Source organism: Diospyros lotus, chromosome 7 (assembly GCF_014633365.1).
Source record: "Diospyros lotus cultivar Yz01 chromosome 7, ASM1463336v1, whole genome shotgun sequence".
Classification (NCBI taxonomy): Eukaryota; Viridiplantae; Streptophyta; class Magnoliopsida; order Ericales; family Ebenaceae; genus Diospyros; species Diospyros lotus.
The window spans coordinates 16,514,147-16,532,283 of NC_068344.1; the positions used below are offsets into that span (position 1 = coordinate 16,514,147).

At 38.0% G+C, this 18,137-nt stretch overlaps 1 protein-coding gene across 2 annotated transcripts; it reads left to right on the plus strand.

The window, feature by feature from the left end:
- The first annotated feature begins 1,740 nt into the window (after positions 1-1,740).
- On the plus strand, positions 1,741-15,652 carry LOC127806822 (phosphoglycolate phosphatase 1A, chloroplastic-like). Of its 2 annotated transcripts, XR_008024507.1 has the most exons (12): positions 1,741-2,168; positions 2,463-2,530; positions 2,741-2,833; positions 2,909-2,980; positions 3,747-3,818; positions 7,340-7,399; positions 8,299-8,351; positions 11,958-12,055; positions 14,088-14,187; positions 14,390-14,529; positions 15,184-15,287; positions 15,376-15,420. XR_008024507.1 is itself a non-coding variant. In XM_052344350.1 (11 exons), exons 1-11 carry the CDS (start codon positions 1,844-1,846, stop codon positions 15,480-15,482), a joined length of 1,152 nt encoding a protein of 383 aa, XP_052200310.1. In that variant the 5' UTR covers positions 1,744-1,843; the 3' UTR covers positions 15,483-15,652. The 2 variants fall into 2 exon arrangements, 1 of the variants encoding a protein (XP_052200310.1); XM_052344350.1 differs by lacking the exon at positions 14,390-14,529 and having other exon boundaries at positions 1,744-2,168; positions 15,376-15,652.
- Positions 15,653-18,137: the final 2,485 nt, after the last annotated feature.

Here is an 18,137-nt window from a genome sequence, read left to right on the forward strand (position 1 = left end):
GTCCTCATTATTCGGAGGGTCGCCTATGGCATGCAAAGATTGGGTGTGCAGGGGATGATTGTTTAATGAACCAATCTTGCTCCGATGAATACTGCTCACTGACCACTTGGCTCCCCTATATTCTTTGTGATGCTGCAAGGCCATGCCCATGAGCCTGGGGAAATAACTAAACGATGCTCCCCATTGGCAGCCTTTTGTTATTCAGGGAGATTGGAATGTGTGGCCTCAGGCTGGGATACCCTTGCATGAGTAGACCTTGTTCTCCTCGCCATAAAGTTTGACTTTTTGTCATTTTCCACAGACGACACCAAATTGTTGTTGTTGGAATATAACAATTAAATTTATATGTCTTAGAAAACAGCTCGACAGGGCCCAATGAGGAAGTAAGGGGTAAGGTCTGTGACGATAAAAGATGTTAGCAAGTGCCTAATTGGAAGATGGCTAGATATGCTATATGAGAGAGAAGAATTCCCAGGGCTAGGCTTGATCCGTTGTCCGGGAGAGGAAAGAAAATGCCCCAAGTCTCCAGATGGCTACTGGGCCGAGGGGTCTTCAGATAACTAGGTTGCTGAGAAAGTGACTAGGATCTGAGAGAGTTGGGAGATTCTCTGAAAGGTGCTAGGTCTTGATGTCTCTGAATGAGCATGTAGCACAAACACAATTAAAAGACATGCAGGGAACTCTCCCATGCGGGTCCTTCGATGTTAAAGTAAGGTAATGCCATGATATAGAGTAAAGTATTAAGTGTATGCTATATGAGGCTTCAGATAAGACTTCCCTGAAGACCTCAAACACTCTTCGGGTCTTTGGGGTAAAAGGGCTGGCCCGAAAGACTCTTTGGGACGAGTCATCGGGATTTAAGGGTTTAAGGCATTTAATGGGGTTTTTCCTCGAAGACTTATCCGAGTCATTGGGATACTTCTACTCGAATAACTCTTTGAGATAAGTCTTGGGCTTAGGGGTTTAAGGAAGGACATGGCTACCCAAAAACTCATCGAGAGACTTTTTCTTGAAAGCCTCTTCGGGGTCTTCTAAGTGTTCAGCCTTCTTTGATACTTGGATTTTTTGATTTGATTTTTTTAGGGTATCCCACAACATGATTTCTCTTTTAACTCCCAAATAAAAGGACTTTTTTCCTTTTCCTCAAAAGAAATGTACCTTCCCTCAGTTTCTCCCATTTCTTTAATTTTCTTTTCCTTTTATAAATCTTTTCTTCTCTCCCTCTTTGAAACTCTAAAACATAGGCTAAAATTAAAAATTCATTCCAAAATTATAACAATCATAAAAGTTTAGACCTTATTTATTTTTTAAAAAATATTTTATAACTTTTAACTCCAATTTTATAAATAAGGATGTTTTAACATTTTATATTTCAAAAAATCATAGTATTTTATTTTTAAAAAATACCAAAAAATGTTTTCTAGTTTATAGTATAAAGTTGACAAATTAAAAAATAGGGTATTATATTTTCTAAAGAAATATTCAATTATTTAATTTTCTACAACTAAATAGGCGCTCAATATTTTTGTTTCTTAATTTATTCTAAAATAAATTTTTGAATCAAATAATGGATTCAATTTTTGGTTTCAGAAATTTTCAAATCAAACAAGCTATCAAGCCAAAAATAAAAATAAAAAATTGGAAATACGAGGCAAGAGGCCTAAGAATTTCAGTCCAGAGAGCGAAGGGCCCCATAAGAACAAAGGAATGGATAGAGAAGCGAAGCAGTAGCTTCCACTCAAATTCACAACCGCTCCAGCCACCACCTAAAAAGCTAACGGCCTTCAATGAATCAACGGTTGAAAAGCGGTAAAGGAAGGCCCTGCCACAGCCAACCAGAGAGATGCTTTGCAGCGGAGGAACACTAGCCCTTTCTTCATCTGCTGCTGCTACTGCAACTCTCTTTTCTAACCCAGCAAATTCCCCTCGATTTCTGTGTCTCCTCGACTGCAACAGTACTAGGACTAAATCCCCATTTATTTACTCGAGCCCAGTAGAGTTTTGTGGCAATGCCTTCCTGAACCAGAGCAAAAAGAAGAAGAATAGTAGAATGGAGGCTTCTTCTGGTTTCACGGTAAATGCTTCCTCGGCTCAGGCTAAGGCACAGCCCCTTAAGGATCCGGACCAACTCATTGATTCTGTCGAGACATTCATCTTTGATTGCGATGGTAATGTGTGGTTTGTTATTTATCTGCTTAGCAATTTTGGCGCTCTCCTTGTTCAACTTTTATATGGCAAAGGCAATAGTTAATGTGAACATATCTTAAAAATCATGATGATTAGATCATGGGTGGTTGTAGTTAATGATTTTGTCTCTTGTTTATTTCTTTCTCCTTTTATATTTATACCGTTTTCCCCCTTTTCTTGCTTCGTTCATGTGGAATTGCTTGGTAAGGTAGGTGTACCCCTTTATGCATGTCTCGTCTGGAGAGATTATCTAGTTGTTAGTTGATGTTTGGCAGGTGTTATATGGAAAGGGGATAAGCTGATAGACGGGGTTCCTGAAACTCTTGACATGCTTCGTTCAAAGGTATCTTCTCTTTGTCTTTGATGCACTTTTACATTTCCAACCCAATAAACTGTGTTTTTCATTTGTTTTTCTGAAAAATTCCGTTTTTGATGATAACAAGAGTAGTGGAGGTTTATTTTTCTCATTTTGTATTCTATTGGCTGATCAAATTTTAGTTTAAATGCATTGCTTCATGTTGATGAACCAATTTGTTATTTCGCCATTCTTTAGGGGAAGAGATTGGTCTTTGTTACCAACAACTCTACAAAATCCAGGAAACAGTATGGGAAAAAGTTTGAAACACTTGGTCTTAACGTCGGTGAGGTTAGTTCATGGCTTATGCTTTCTAAATTCTGATCCAGCCTGCATCAATATATTCTGATAAGAATCAATGTTCAGGAAGAAATTTTTGCATCATCCTTTGCTGCTGCAGCGTATTTGAAGTCTATTGACTTCCCGAAAGATAAAAAGGTATGGAGAATAGAAACCTATCCTTCTTACTTTAGAAATGAGTAGACAAGCAACTTATAATGACTAGAAATTCTGCTATCATTAAATATCATTGTGTATTTCTAGCACAGTTATCCTTTGTGATCACACTAATTTCTTTTGATGAGATTATGCCAAGTCATTTCTAGATCTACTTAACCCTCTGAACTTTCAAAATATATAAGGAAAGTGCAGTTATATCATTGTATGTTCACTTATGTATTTGTACTTGTACTTGTTTATCTATTATGTAAAGGCATTCAATGCCTTAATTTAATAATGCTTGAGTCCACCTTGTTGTGAGGCTCCAGGATTTCAAAGGTTTTTCCAGTGCCTTCTGTTTAGTACTTTTAAAGTCACTGAAAGGAGTTTCAGTTTTGTAGTTTCACTGAAAGTAGGGGACCATTGCCAGAACTATGGTTCCTTCATTGTAATACAATCACCAAATTATTATCTTCTATTCTTCCTGCTTGATAACTTTTGCTTATTTTTTTATTGTTTTTGTTTTGAAGTTCTGTGGACCATGGTCTTTTGGCTTTAGACCTGTTTTCTCAGTGCGTAGCACTGCTACTTATTGATTCTTGGTTTTCTTAGCCTTGACATCCATTTCAACTCTATATCCTTCATTAATTAAGATAGTCAATCATTTTGACAATATACAATTAGTGGGTTAAGCATTGCCCATGCAATTTGCTTCAGAGTTAAGTCACAAATGCAGGTGCTAAAACATTTGCTGGGTGTCTTTCAGGTCTACGTGATTGGTGAGGATGGCATCTTGAAGGAGCTCGAGCTTGCTGGATTTGAATACCTTGGTGGACCGGTATGTATCTATTTTAATATAGGTTCCCTAGCACTGACCAACTGTACACTGGAATCTACATGATGCACTCTTTTGGCTAATGCAGAACAGCAGTGGCAAAAACAACACATTAGTAGTAGTCTCCATAACAAAAATGTGTCATGCTATAATTGCTTATGTTCTCAAGCTGCTGACTAAAATATATTACAAACCCTTTTTGTTTGTAAAGCTTTTTGTAGGTTCCAGAAATACTTAAAAAAAATATTAGGGCACATGTGAACAGATATCTAATGAGTTCCCATCTCCAACAATTTTCTTGACATGGGCAGGATGCTTTCTTACAACATCGTTTGCCTTTACTTATGAAAGAATTTATGGAGTCTTGATATATGTAATTCGTTTCAATGAAATGACACATTGGCTTATGAATGTAGGAAACTTGGTGATGAGCCTTATGTCTGACCTATGTGAATAAAAATATAGCTGGATACGACAGTGATGATTTTCTCAGTGAATCAGTGCAAAGGTTCCTACATTTCTGGTCAATTTCAAAGGACCAATAATCAAAGCAAGGACTTGAGAGGATTATGGCTTCCAAAAGAATTCTGGTTATATATTGATCCTTCTCCAGACAAATATAACAATGTTAATAATACAAAGTTAGAAAGCTAACTTCTGATTGAATAGAATATCGATTCATTTTCATCCTGCTGCAGAGGAGGCTGCTAACATTATAAATCATATAAAGTTAGAAAATCAAACTGCATCAATCTACAACATGGATAGAAAAACTCATATATCTGTTTATAACATACTAAAAATTGGTACAAACTCATTCAATAGGTCCTTCAAATTAACTCTGAAATCATCCTGAGGTCAATCTCTGAAAATCTGTCAAACAGGTCTAAATAGTTGATCTCACAATTGATGCTGTTCACTTCCTCCTGGGTCAGCTGATTCCTATAGTCAACTAACTACCTGACAGTGGATCATTCCAGCATTCTGCCATCTATAGTTGATCCAACAGTTGACTGTTGCTCTGCTATTAACTCCCCACATGCCTATTCAATCCCTAAAGTCAACTGTTCACTTGACTTTTCTCGCACCTAGGCCTCAATTTGCTTCTAACAATTCAACATTTGTGTCATCATGGAACTCATGTCGTAGTACCTTGATTCTAAGGTAATCCCTTTTTACTAAGCTTGTCATCATTTTTTGGGGCTAACTAATGGTTAATTGATTGCTACATTGTTCATATTGTACTTGTCATTTTTGAAGATTGTTGAGTGGAGTGTCATACTTGAGTTCATGTTTGTGTTGAGCATAAGGATTGACAGCTGGCGCAACCAAAGTCTGAGGTTCAAATTGGTTCTATTCAGTGGATAGTGGCAACTCAATGCCATAGTGGTTTTGGAACACTAGAAATTTACGTGAAGATGAGATTTGAGTACATATTTTAGGTTTAAAGAATATGTAATCTTGTTTTGAAGATGAGATGAGGTGATGATGTTAATGTATCGTAAAACTGAGGAAACAGGCTAAAAATGCAGAATCTTATGACATGATGTAGTAAAATGCATGTAATGCAAGAGAATGCTGAGTAAAATGTTTGGACATGTATAATGAAAACCTACAAGGCCCAACTAAGTATAGTGAGCGTCCATATTAGGAGTACTACTGGGGGACTAGGAGGCCAAAATTAATCAAGGTGGTATAATAAAGACAAACATTGTATCATGTTGCTACCAAATCAGAGAAGTAAAATAGGATCCATATGGTGCCACAAAGTAGTTGTCATACTCCAATTGAGATCTGTGGAACTTATGCTTTGGAGTCTGGCCTCAGGGTTTTAGTGAGGCATTTGGTGAACCCATTCCTTGGTCAACTATTGTGAGAGAGGCACTAAAAGTCAATATAATCCACTGGCCAACCCAAAAGGTGATCTCTGGGAACTACATCTATGCTGCCTACTGGTAGTTATGGCTTTATGGGAAACAAATCTACCAAAGGCTGCACAAGCCTCTTCCCTTTCGGTTTGTCTTATTTGATAGAGAAGGGAAAGGTGCCACTTGCCCCTAGTAATAACACCTGATCGTTGCATGATGTGCTGAACAAGCTTTTACAGGCCTAAAAGAGGGGCCTTACCATTTTTGGGAAGATATAAGTGGACCAGATCAGTCTCTGACCTTTCTTACTTGATTTCGGATCTTGTCCTTGTGTTGGCCTAGCACGCCTGTTTGTTATCTCTCTGCGGAGACTTGGTGACTGGATATTCTGCTTGCTGTCTCTCATGTTTGCCTCAATTCTTTCCTTTCCTTTTCTTAGGTGACCCTGAACATGTTATTGACCGTTGTAACTTCTTGAATTTGCTTAGCATAGTCATCTGAAATTACAATTTCCTAAAAGCTTGAAACTTCATTTCAATGGAAATTTAAACTGGATGCTAATACTATTAGAAATCAAGTACATATATTTTTGCCTCGTTTCCTTTATACGAGAGAGAGAGAGAGAGAGAGAGAGAGAGAGAGAGAGAGAGAGAGAGAGAGAGAGAGTTGAACTATCAGTTATGTTTTCATGTTTTTTATTTTTATTTTTATTTTTTTGGCTAGGTTTAAGGTTGAGTTTGTCTTTTGTAATCTTTTCTGGGTTGCCATGCATGTGCAAATAAGACCAATACTAAGGGTAGGCAAGGACTTTTGCCTTGCTTCCCTTGCTACTAGCATCACAGTTTGGACTCTCCAAGGTACTTTATCCTCTATCATAAAAAAATATGCAACATATATTTATTTATTGAGAGTGAGCTTTGGGTCAGGAATGAAGGAAAAAGTGGCAGTGAAGGAACATGTTTGGCAAGAGAATTCTGTGTATTAACCAGTGAACTTGAGGAAGGAAAACAAAAGGTGTCCTCATGACTCTAGCTTTAGTAAAAGTTGTGATATTTAAGTTGCAGTCTCATATACAATGAAGAGCCTGGCTTTGAAGGTTCTGCAGTCCTAAACTTAGAAGAGAACAAAGGAACATATAGGGTCATTTTGATTTTGTGGAGTAGTCTGTACCTTTTGATGCTCATTGATTATTCTCCAGAATTTCTGTTCGGTCAGGAAAGGTGGTTTTTTGCATTTTGTTGATCCTTATATCATGATCTGAAGTTTGATTTCTCCAAGTTGATTAAGTGGAGCAACGAATATGTCTGATGTTTGTTCTCTTTCTTGATGATGGAGAATAAATAGGTGGAAACACCAGGAGAGTCAGTTTTGGTTGGTGTCATGACATGCCTTATCTGCTTTTTCACAATATTTAGTGAAAAATGCTCCCTTCAAAAAATAAAATAAATATTTGTAGAGAAAAAGTTTAGCTGATGAAAATGTCATAAGAGATGAGCAATGTCCTACATGATAATTGTTCTTTATTAGTTCCATTATAATCTTCTGTTCTGTTGATTTAATACCTGAATGGGAAATTCTTCTAGTTCGTATTATTTTTTTTCTGTTTATGGTGACTTCATCACCACGGGAAAATTTATGTATTTTTTCTTTTTACAGGAAGATGGTGGGAAGAAGATAGAGCTAAAGCCTGGGTTTTTGATGGAGCATGATCCAAATGTACATTCCATTTCTTGCTTTTGATAAATTCTTCACATCATATCTGCAAATCACAGAAAACAATACTTCTGTCAATATTCTTTCCTTTTTTGCTAAACCTTATATTCTTTTCTACGTAATAAAAATTGATAGCACTGGACAAGGTGCCAGACCAATCAAATCCATTAACTATCTCATCACAATTTATACTTAACAAAATTTTCTACTTTACATAGTGGTAACAGCAAGACATGTAGGTGGATCGACTCATCAAGTTCCCATTGAAATAGGATCCACACAAGGAAAAGCACTTGCCATTCGTTGGTTATTAGTGGCATTCCAAAAATGTCTTGGTCAAAATATGGCTTTCAAATTAAGTTCTGAATTAGTGGATGCTGCCAAAGGGAGTGGTGAGGCCATACACATAAAGGAAGAGACTTGTAGAATGGAAGAGACAAATAGAGCTTTTGCACATTTTCATTAATCCATAAACAAGATCTATATATAGACACATAGATCCAATTTTAGTTTTAGAAAATCTTCTTATGATCTCTCTCTTCATATTTTAGAAATAAATGCAACTATTATAAACATAAAATCAAACAAATAGAAATATTCATGTAACTCAAATGTGGCATTTTAATATGTAAGAGGTCAGAGAATGCTTCATAGGTAATGCCACATGAAAGAGAAAAAAATTGAGGACAAATACTACTTTATATATATTAGATTGGAACGTAAAATGTGTGAAATGGAGGATTGTTGAATGGTGCAATTTCAACTCCTTGAGAAAGGAAGTTGATAGAAATAGTTACATACTTGTTCAATGCATGGGTTATGATACACATGCATCATTACTGTATTCATTATAGGTCCAACTCTGGAACCATACTCACAAAGATTTCTTCATTGGCCTCTAGGTTGGAGCTGTTGTGGTTGGATTTGATCGTTACTTCAACTACTATAAAATTCAGTATGTCTCTGTTCTCCTTGCACTGACTTTATCATTAACGTGGGATTCTCAATGCATGTGTCAATTATTTGTTACTGCTTTAACTATGCTCAGATTGAAACTTATTTGGACTATGTATCTTAACAAAGGAGCCATGTCTTATGATCTTTAGAAACTATTCTACATTTTACTCAGCATTGTTTTAGATATGCAATTGGATTGAGTTGTAGATCAACAACAACAACAACAACATATCCAGCCTTTATCCCATCATGTGGGGTCGGTTACATGAATTCTAGACTTCCATGTATTTCTGTCTTTTGTCATATCCTCATTTAGATCCATATATTTCATATCAAATTTTAATGTCTCTCCCAAAGTCTTCTTGGGTCTACCTCTACCTCTTTTTGTGACTAATTGTTCCATTTCATCAACTCTCCTCACAGGAGCGTCTCTTAGTCTCCTTCTCGAGTTGTAGATCATATGTTTTAAATTTAACTGCAAATAGTGCCTGCATGCCCTGGAACTTTCTTTAGATGATGAAATGTGGACCAAATAGTTGAGTTCCAAAAACAATACAAAGTAAATAAGATTATATTATTAGTTGGAGACAATTTAAATATCCTATGAGAACAGTTCCTTTGTTCTACCTTTGATTTGCTTTTTAATTTACCCTGGGGATTATTTTTTTTATTGTCACATTTCTTCTTCATTCCACCTTCTAAAGATTTTTATAGCTCCACAAATGAAGCATGCTCTCTTCTAATCTCTATTTGGTTCCTTGCTAGTACTGCTGTTATATACAAGATTGACCATCTCAATGTTATTTTCATAATTGAAAAATCTAATAATGCTCAATGGCATTCATTTTCCAAAATACCAAAGATAGTTAAATGAAGCGGAGAAGTGCCTGCCAAGGATTGCATTGTAATAGAATATCTGTTAAAGTAGGAGGAGGATATCCAAGATGGTTATTAGGCCAACTGGGGCAGCAATCTGTGAGACATTAGGAACACAAGTGCTCTTAACCTAAAGGCCTGATGAGCTGCAAAGAGGAAAGATAAAAAGATTTCAAGACATTAATAATGGAAATGTTGGCATGAGATGAGGAATGCCATTGGGCTGGTTTGACCTTATCCAAGGAAACTGATGGGTTTGTTAAGTTTGAGTATCAATCAGTGCTCTTGAAAAGGGAGAACGCATAAGAATGTGGATTGGGACTGAAAATGCTTAGGATGGTGAAGTATTTAATGGAAAATACAGCTTGAATACTGCCAGGTCAAAGGCATTTATTTTAGGCATTCTACCAGAAGCATTTTCCTTTCAGCTTTAGTTCCATTGGTCAGTGAGATCTAAAGCTATAACGACCGGAAATTCTCTTTAATTTATCTTTTATACAACAGAAACATGACGTAATATATCCCCAATTCTTTTACATAACATTCAGGCCCATCCGCCCATAGATACAAAAAAAACAATATGATTTAACAAGATATGACAATGCCCTCTAAGGACACTAGACACAAACCATTCAGGCATCTTCCGGTTAGGGGATCTCTATATACGCCATCTACCCACGAAGGATTAGACTCAGCTGGACCCACCCTCAATGATCACTTTGTCCTTACCTGGAATGATGTAAAGCAAGGGTGAGTCACAAGACTCAGCAAGCACAAGGAACAAAAGGATAATAAAGCTGAGGAAATATCCCAAACCACCCGCACATCATGTGCACAATCATATACACATCCATACCATAAACCACAAGCCATGCAATAAACGCATAAATAAACATGCACATATCGGTCCTTGGGGTCCACATAAGACAAGTCGGTGCCCAAGTCCCTAAAACCAAACCTACCTGCTACCACGAACTGACAAACAAATCAACATGAGTCGCTGCTCCAAAATCCGCTCCAAGTGCACCAGCCCTCATACCAATAAACTGAGCCGAACTCTCATAACAACAAACCAAGCCAAAGCTCCCACACCAACAAACTGAGTTGAAGCTCCCTAGGGACGATCATCCTGTCACCCGAGCCTGTGGATGTACATCCCGTGGATAAACCCGCCGCGCGCATCAACAACCGTACAAAGCAACACATAAGAAATGCATGACAATGTAAGCATAAACGTGATACAAGGCCCCCATAAAACCAAGCATCAGGCCATGCTTCCCCCACATAGTAATATACATGCAATGTAATGCTCGTGCACAACCCTAGTCATTCTAACATGCCCGTGCCCAAGCATCCATAGGACATGGTCCCCCAGTAATGCAAACTCGAGCTCCAACATCACATCAACATAATTAAAGGCTGTAAAACACAAGCAAGGCAAGATTGATCGACAGATTCCTAAGCATCGGTCGACAGATTGTGTCTTAGGGGCAAAACGGTCAATAACTTTCTTGAGCCGGTCGACAGTTTTCTCCCACAACACCAAACGGTCCACAGCCTTGCCGAATCGGTTGACAGCCTCTGCAACCAACAACCTGAACAGCATACGAAGACACTAAAATTCACCATCCAACCGACTATCCACCCATCTAGAACCTACCCCATCAAGGTAAGGCATCATTCCGCAAGAATTGAGGGGTGATACAAGCCTTTCTTGGCCAAATAGAACAAAACACATCAAGAGACTCAAGAATTTCCCAAAACAAGGCTCATTTGAACAGCTTATGGATTTAAAAGCTAGAAGAAGATATACCAAGGCCAAGTTCAGGTTAGTAGCTTACAAAAGAGGTAAAGAACTTGCCTTAAATAGAGGAGGAATTACCTTAAGTTGCTGCCTCCTTCCTCTCTTCCTTTTCTTCTTCTTTCCTTCCTTTCTTTCTCTCGGTTTCTCTCGGTCGATAGCTTCTCCTCTCTTCTCTCTTCTCTATTTATATAGCCCCTTGGATGAAGTAGGAAGGTCCTGGCATGAACCAAAGACTTCTAGAAGGCACCCACTGAGGTCCAACACCGCCTAATTGACCTGAAAGTGGTTTGGGAAGCTGAACCCAGTAACAATCGATCGACAGTCTCAAGCAATCTGTCGATAGTTCCTTCAATCAGTTCGTAGATTCCATGCAATCTGTCGACAACTTCCTCAATCAGTCGATAGTTCCGAGGCAATTTGTTGACAGCTATTGCCTGTAACCACCTCCCCCCTCTTACACCCTACAAACATACACCAAACCTACTTAAATGCCACAAAAATCCGGACCCCGATAACGGGTCGTTACAAAAGCCAGTTTGTCCCAAAAATTTTAAAGGGGTCAATGTATCTTAATTTAGAAATTTATTAGAGCTATAATCATAGACAAAGATGACATGTCTTGATATCTTATACAACTCCAGACCCGTGAACAATGACAGATTCTCAATCTAACAACCCTTTTGAATTGTTTGGTCATCATGGTAGTTGTAAGGATTGTGGAATTGTTTTCCCTTAGATGTTTTCCCTTGAATTGTTATGACTATTAGCAATGCAAATTAATGCTATCATGGGAATGCTTTGACACTTGAATGCATAACCATGTTTCATGTTTATCTATAAAGCATGAAGTCTATTTTGTACCTTGTGTGTAATTTTTGGCTTCTATTGATCACTGAAATTATCTTTTGTGACTCATAATGGAAGGTATGGAACACTATGCGTACGGGAAAATCCAGGGTGTCTATTCATAGCTACAAATCGTGATGCTGTCACTCATCTTACAGATGCTCAGGAATGGGCAGGTTCAATTCTCATCCTCTAACATGCTATGATTTTCATCATTTCTCAAATTTTAAGTTCTAAAAGTGATTGGTATCTCTCTAATTATGTCATATGGTTCAGATATGTCGATCTCACCTCCTTTCTTCACATTGACCTAATTGATCAAAAATCAAACACATTATTTTATGTTTGTGAGGTATATGTGACATGTTATCCCACTAAGGAACTATGCCATAGAAACTGAATGGAAGTTCAATTGATCAGTGGTTGAAGGTTCTCTAAGATGTGGCTTAGATTCAATTTTAAAACATTTTTAAAATGGACGAACTAGTTGTAGGAGCATATTTTGAGTGGAGGTTACCCAGTGGGCGGGCTTGGGTAATGACCTAATGAAAGGCAATTTCACATGATTTTGCTCCCAAGTTAGGCACATGAATCCCAAAGGTGCATAAGTGTATCAAGGGGATAGTTACAGTCAAAAGAGAAAGACAAAGTCGTTGCAGGTATTCCCAATTTGTGAATTAACTAGATGATGATGCATTACTGGAGGATGCTTCCCCTATTTCTAGGCTCAATGGATTTTGACTCCAAAAATTCCTACCCCTTTCACGGACGTGACACCCTGTTATTGGGTTATTGAGGGACTTGGACATGTTTGTAGAGTCCGGACATGCAATTGTGTTTTGGTAGCTCATCTCAGTGAGCACTAAATGCAGTGTTGGAAGCCTTGTTAATTTTTCTCTCTTAGAGGGCTGAGGGAATGGTGACACCATGCCTCAATGTTCTCATTCACTCTATCCTCAGATCTGTAATCCTATCTGTCCTCAATCAAGGCCTCCTGGACCTTTGGAGAATGAGTTTTGGACACTTGGTCATGTTCCTTTTAGTGGAGATATGGTTTGGAAGGTGAGTGCTGAGAAGCTATATTCAAGACATGCCTCAAGCTTACATTTGTTCTAGGTAGAGACATTAAGTATCCCATATGTCACCTTCATGCAGCTCACACGTGGTAGCATGGAGCCTGTGCCACAGTTCAACGCATGATACATGAAAACTGGACATGTTGCCAGGCCTGTGTGATAGTTCAAGGTCTGATAATTGAGAAATTAAAGATAATAACCACTTGTGTATACCTAGAGAATCACTAACCATATTTCAAGATGGTACATTGTTATGAGTGACTACTTTGCAAAAGAAGTTCACCGTAGCAAAAGAGCTTAATCAATATATATTCCTGGAACTTTGATACATTACATTATGGCCCATGACTAAAAAATCACAATATGCTCTATAGCATATCAGCATGGTGGATAAATATGTTTGTAATTTATCATGCAAATCAGCATCCTGCCTTCCAATCAAGATTGTTTGCATATTTTTATCTTTCTTCTAAATGGTAAACCAAAAGAATGAAGGCCAACTCCTTTAATTGGTATGCCTTTTGGAGTTTGAAACATTTCCTTCTCAATTATTTACTATGGACCAAGGAACATAACAGCATTTTTTTGTGTTGTGTTTCACTTATAGCCTTTTCATGCATTCTTTTTTCTTCTTCATGTTGGATGATAATTGGAGTTATGACCAACTACATCTTTATGAAGTAAACAGTCATTTGTTAAGATGTGCTTTAGAGCCATAATGCTAAAAAGGCTCCTTGGAATTGACAATAAGCAATATTCAAGTTGTGAGAATTGTTGAGCTTGTTCTTTAACATGATTATGGTAGGTGTTTTATTTATGATCCTCACTCAAACCCTCAAAAAGCAAGGAACATCGTGCACTAGGGATGCCCCCTACTATCTTTTACAACTCTCTTTGAATCTGTGATAAGTAATATGGTTGAATATGAATGTGAAGATTATGAGGTATAATTGAGCTTGATTTGTCAATATTGTGGCAGAAACCTTATTCATGAAGTAGATTGGTTTTGATAATTTTTTGTCAAGTTCATGCTCTGGAAACTCAGTTCACATTTACAGTTATGTTGATTGATATTGCTGATTCGCTACCACAAAAACTGTGTTGTGATTAGTGAGATGCTTTTTTGCTTCAGGTGGTGGTTCTATGGTCGGTGCCATTAGTGGATCTACTCAGCGAGAACCACTGGTTGTAGGAAAGCCTTCAACTTTTATGATGGACTACTTGGCAACCAAGTATGATGACCTTGCATCTGTCTCATTCATATCTCCTTACGCTTATGATTAGCAATGACATGACTTTATGAAATAGCACATAGTACTATGTCAAAAGCAAAAGCACTTGTTTTTTTTGAGTCTACTATTTGCCGTAGATCTTTAGTACTTTTTTTTATTGTGGAAAAGGGTACATAATTGTGGAACTTTGTGCTTCTTAAAGGTTACAAATCCTACAGCAGGAGTATGGGGAGTTGACCTTGATTTTGAGAGCCCAAAATTCCTACAGTTGCACCTGAATCCATCAACTAAGGATTTAACGTTTCTAATGTCAATGGCTAAATGTTTAATCAAAAAAGAACTGTATGTCTTCTTACTGATCTTATGGTTATACCTTTAGAATTTTGGAATGAGAAGAGCAACTTGATTGGTGAAAAGATGGTCTGAGCTCTGTTCAGTGATAATATTCTTATTCAAATCAAGCCAAATATATGGGTTATCATTGTGGAAGGAAGGGAGGAAGGGGGGGGGGGGGGGGGGGGGGAGTGTGTATCTTGAGTTTTAGGATTTAATCTTAAAGTAAGTATGAAGTGATAAAAATTCATCAACACTTCCAATTAACTGGCCATATATGTTTGGGTAATTAGCCATCTCTAGGTACTATAATAACTTGTGCTGAAGAAGCTTGAAAACCTAAGATGATTGAGACTATGTTTCTTAGAACACTATTTAGCAGCTGACCTTTTGAAAGTGAGCCCAAGATTCAAAAATATCTGAACAACCTCCTTAGTGTTACATAATCTTCCATCTCGAGAAAGCATAATTGCCTAAAATAGTTTCTAGGCAATAAGCTATTGGAATTATATATATAATTCCAAAAATATATAGCTAGCTCTCTACCATGTTGATTGAACTTGCATGTTTATTTTTTATCACCTGGAAATGTCAAAAGGATCGATTGATGGGTTGCTGTTACCTTGAGCTCTAATCTTAGTAATCTTTATATTATAACGACAGGTTCGGGATTCCCAAGTCTCAGATATGCATGGTTGGTGATAGATTGGATACAGATATTCTTTTTGGGCAAAATGGTGGTTGCAAAACCCTTCTTGTTCTCTCGGGTCAGTGCCTGAACATCCCCAGATCTCCTCTTCCTTTGAATTTCTTGTGAATGTCCATTCTAACTGAAACTATTTTTCCTGTATTTAGGTGTGACTACTTTGCCAATGCTTCAGAATCCTAGCAATCCCGTACAGCCAGACTTCTACACCAACAAGATTTCGGATTTTCTTTCCCTTAAAGCTGCTACTGTTTGATTGGAAAAGATTATAAGAAATTATGGTGATAGGATTGGTGCCTCTTTGTAATGGGATCTAATACATGGTCCAAGCTGCAATGATAAGTAAAAGGTTGCTGCATTGTGCAATTATGATGTTAGTTTTTCTTGTAATTGATCATGGCCTTTAAATGTTTTCCAGCAAGGAAATGTTTCTCATTGTAATAGTGATCTTCAATAAAAATTAGCCAACCATATTAAAACTACCAAATTGTTACACTGAATTTATTTAATTTATTGAACTACCAAACAGCTAAATAGCAGCAGTGCATTCCGGGGACGATCGTCAGTTCATTCTTCCACGGTTACCCCGCCGTTGGACCTTGGGCTGTTGGAGTGAGTTTAGCGAGTTGTGGATGCAAACTTCGGTCTCTACTGATGAGCTCTTCTATCGTGGGGCATTCAAGCCCTTGAAGCCACTGCCTCGTTGCATAGCTCTCTCTCTACTTTTCTCTTTGGGTCATGATGGAACTTGTACCAAAGCTCTCTCTCTCTCTCTCTCTCTCTCTCTCTCTCTCTCTCAGTTCATTGGGTTTAGCTAATCGAACCCTGCATGAACCCTGGTGGTTTAGATCGTTGAAAACGTAGCTATGGCTAATTGGGAATTTCATGTCTATGATCCCAGCTAAGATGCTCTAGCTTCAATATGGTGTGGTGGGAGTGTTAGAAGGTTCCAATGATATGGTGCAATAGGTGATGCCCTAGTCTCTAAATTTGCTAGTGGGTTCGTGTTTCTGTTTTCAAATTCTCCTTCACTCCAATTTTAGCCAAATCCCTCTCTCACTATTCACCATTGATGGAGCCTTAAATTGTTGGGGTTTCCACTATAGAAGCCCAGTGAAATCATTGAGCTCGAAATTTGAGTGGATTGGATCAAATTGGAATCCTTTGTCGAAAGTCATTTTCTCATCCCCTTTTGTGATGCCTCATGGAAAAAAGTGAAAACTACCAATGCCATGCAAATTGGAGCCACTTGCCAACCTAGTTGGTGTATCCAGACAAAGGCCCACCAACAAGGCCCATGTAACTCAAAGCCTAAAAGCTCAAAAGCATAAGAGCTATAGAAATGGATCCATGCCAAAAGGGGCCTGAAGACCCTCTCGGCGAAAAGGTCCCTAAAAGACTCCATTGTCAGCTTCCTACTAAAGAGGACCAACAAACCACAAGAGAGTCTCCGAGAGTCTCCCAGGTGGACTTTCGTGGGGTATTCCCATGACAAACATGCGAATTGTTATCTTTGAAATCTCCTCCTAAAAATTCGCAATGGATGAGAATTATCTACAACAATCTTAATCTCAATATATTAGGAATTGTTATCACTTCCTCACAATTTCATATATAAATAGAAGAACATCCTTCTTCCTAGGTAAGTCACTTCTAGTTCAAGCGCTCTAGAATTCCTTTTTGGCATATTCAAGAATCTGAGCATTTGGCCGAGGGATGCCCTACGCCCTCAGACATGTTCATTTTTTTATAGAATTCTCAAGGCTTGAAGATATATTCTATGACAAATAAATCTTATTATTATATTTGAGCTATAACAATTGGAGCCATCTGTGAAAAATTGATCAAAGAGCTAAACACATGATGTAAAGACCTCAAAATTCATCCTAATTCATTATATACAACAGAAGCATGACATAGCATGTAACCAAGTCTTTTACAAAACATTTAGGTCCATTCGCCCATAAGATACAAAACAATATAATTTAACAAAATTTGATAGTGCCCTTCTTGGACACAACACATACGAAGCCACCTAGACATCTTTTGGTCATGGGATCTTTGCACACACCATCTACCCATGAGGAATTAGACACAGTTGGACCCACCCTCAGCTACCACTTTGCCCTTATCTAGAATAATGGAAAGAAATGGTGAATCATAAGACTCAACAAGCATAAAGAAAGAATAGGAAATAGTTAAGGACTGATCCTCCCCAAAACATCACGCATACCATGCTAGGAACGGAATCATACATCAATCCCACATAAACATAAGTGTAGGAAGGAAATTAACCCAAGCCACTCGCACGCCTCATGCACATCATATACACATCCAATCCATGAATCTCAAGCCATGCAGTAAATGCATAAATAAATGTGCACATAATGGTACTTGGGGCCTACATAAGATATACACACTGGCACCTAAGACCTTGTATACAAGCCTGGAAACAGCCATGTACAGGCTACCAAATCAACACCGCAAACACCACCATATCACACCTAAACTCCTGTCATCATTGTTAACATGTGCCAAAGCACTCACAATAATATCACATCGAGTCTCTTTTCATATATTAAGATCACAGAAGCCGTGCTTCCTTTCCCTCAACTCAATCACTCACAGCCTCACCATGCAATGCAACAAATAAAAAATGCAATGGCTCTTGCAGCATAAATGTGATAGAAAGACCCCTATAAGCCAAGCATCAGGCCATGCTAGCCCATCAATGGCTCCCAATCATACTCCAAACATACTAATGAATGCCCAATTGATCCCCCCCAAGAGCATCTAGACTTGCTTTGGAACCAAGAAGAAACCACTAAACTTGCCAAAAACATAGATTAAAAGAATTTGTAGAATCGGTCGACAGTTAGCCAAAAATTGTCAACAGATTCCCTCTTAAGGG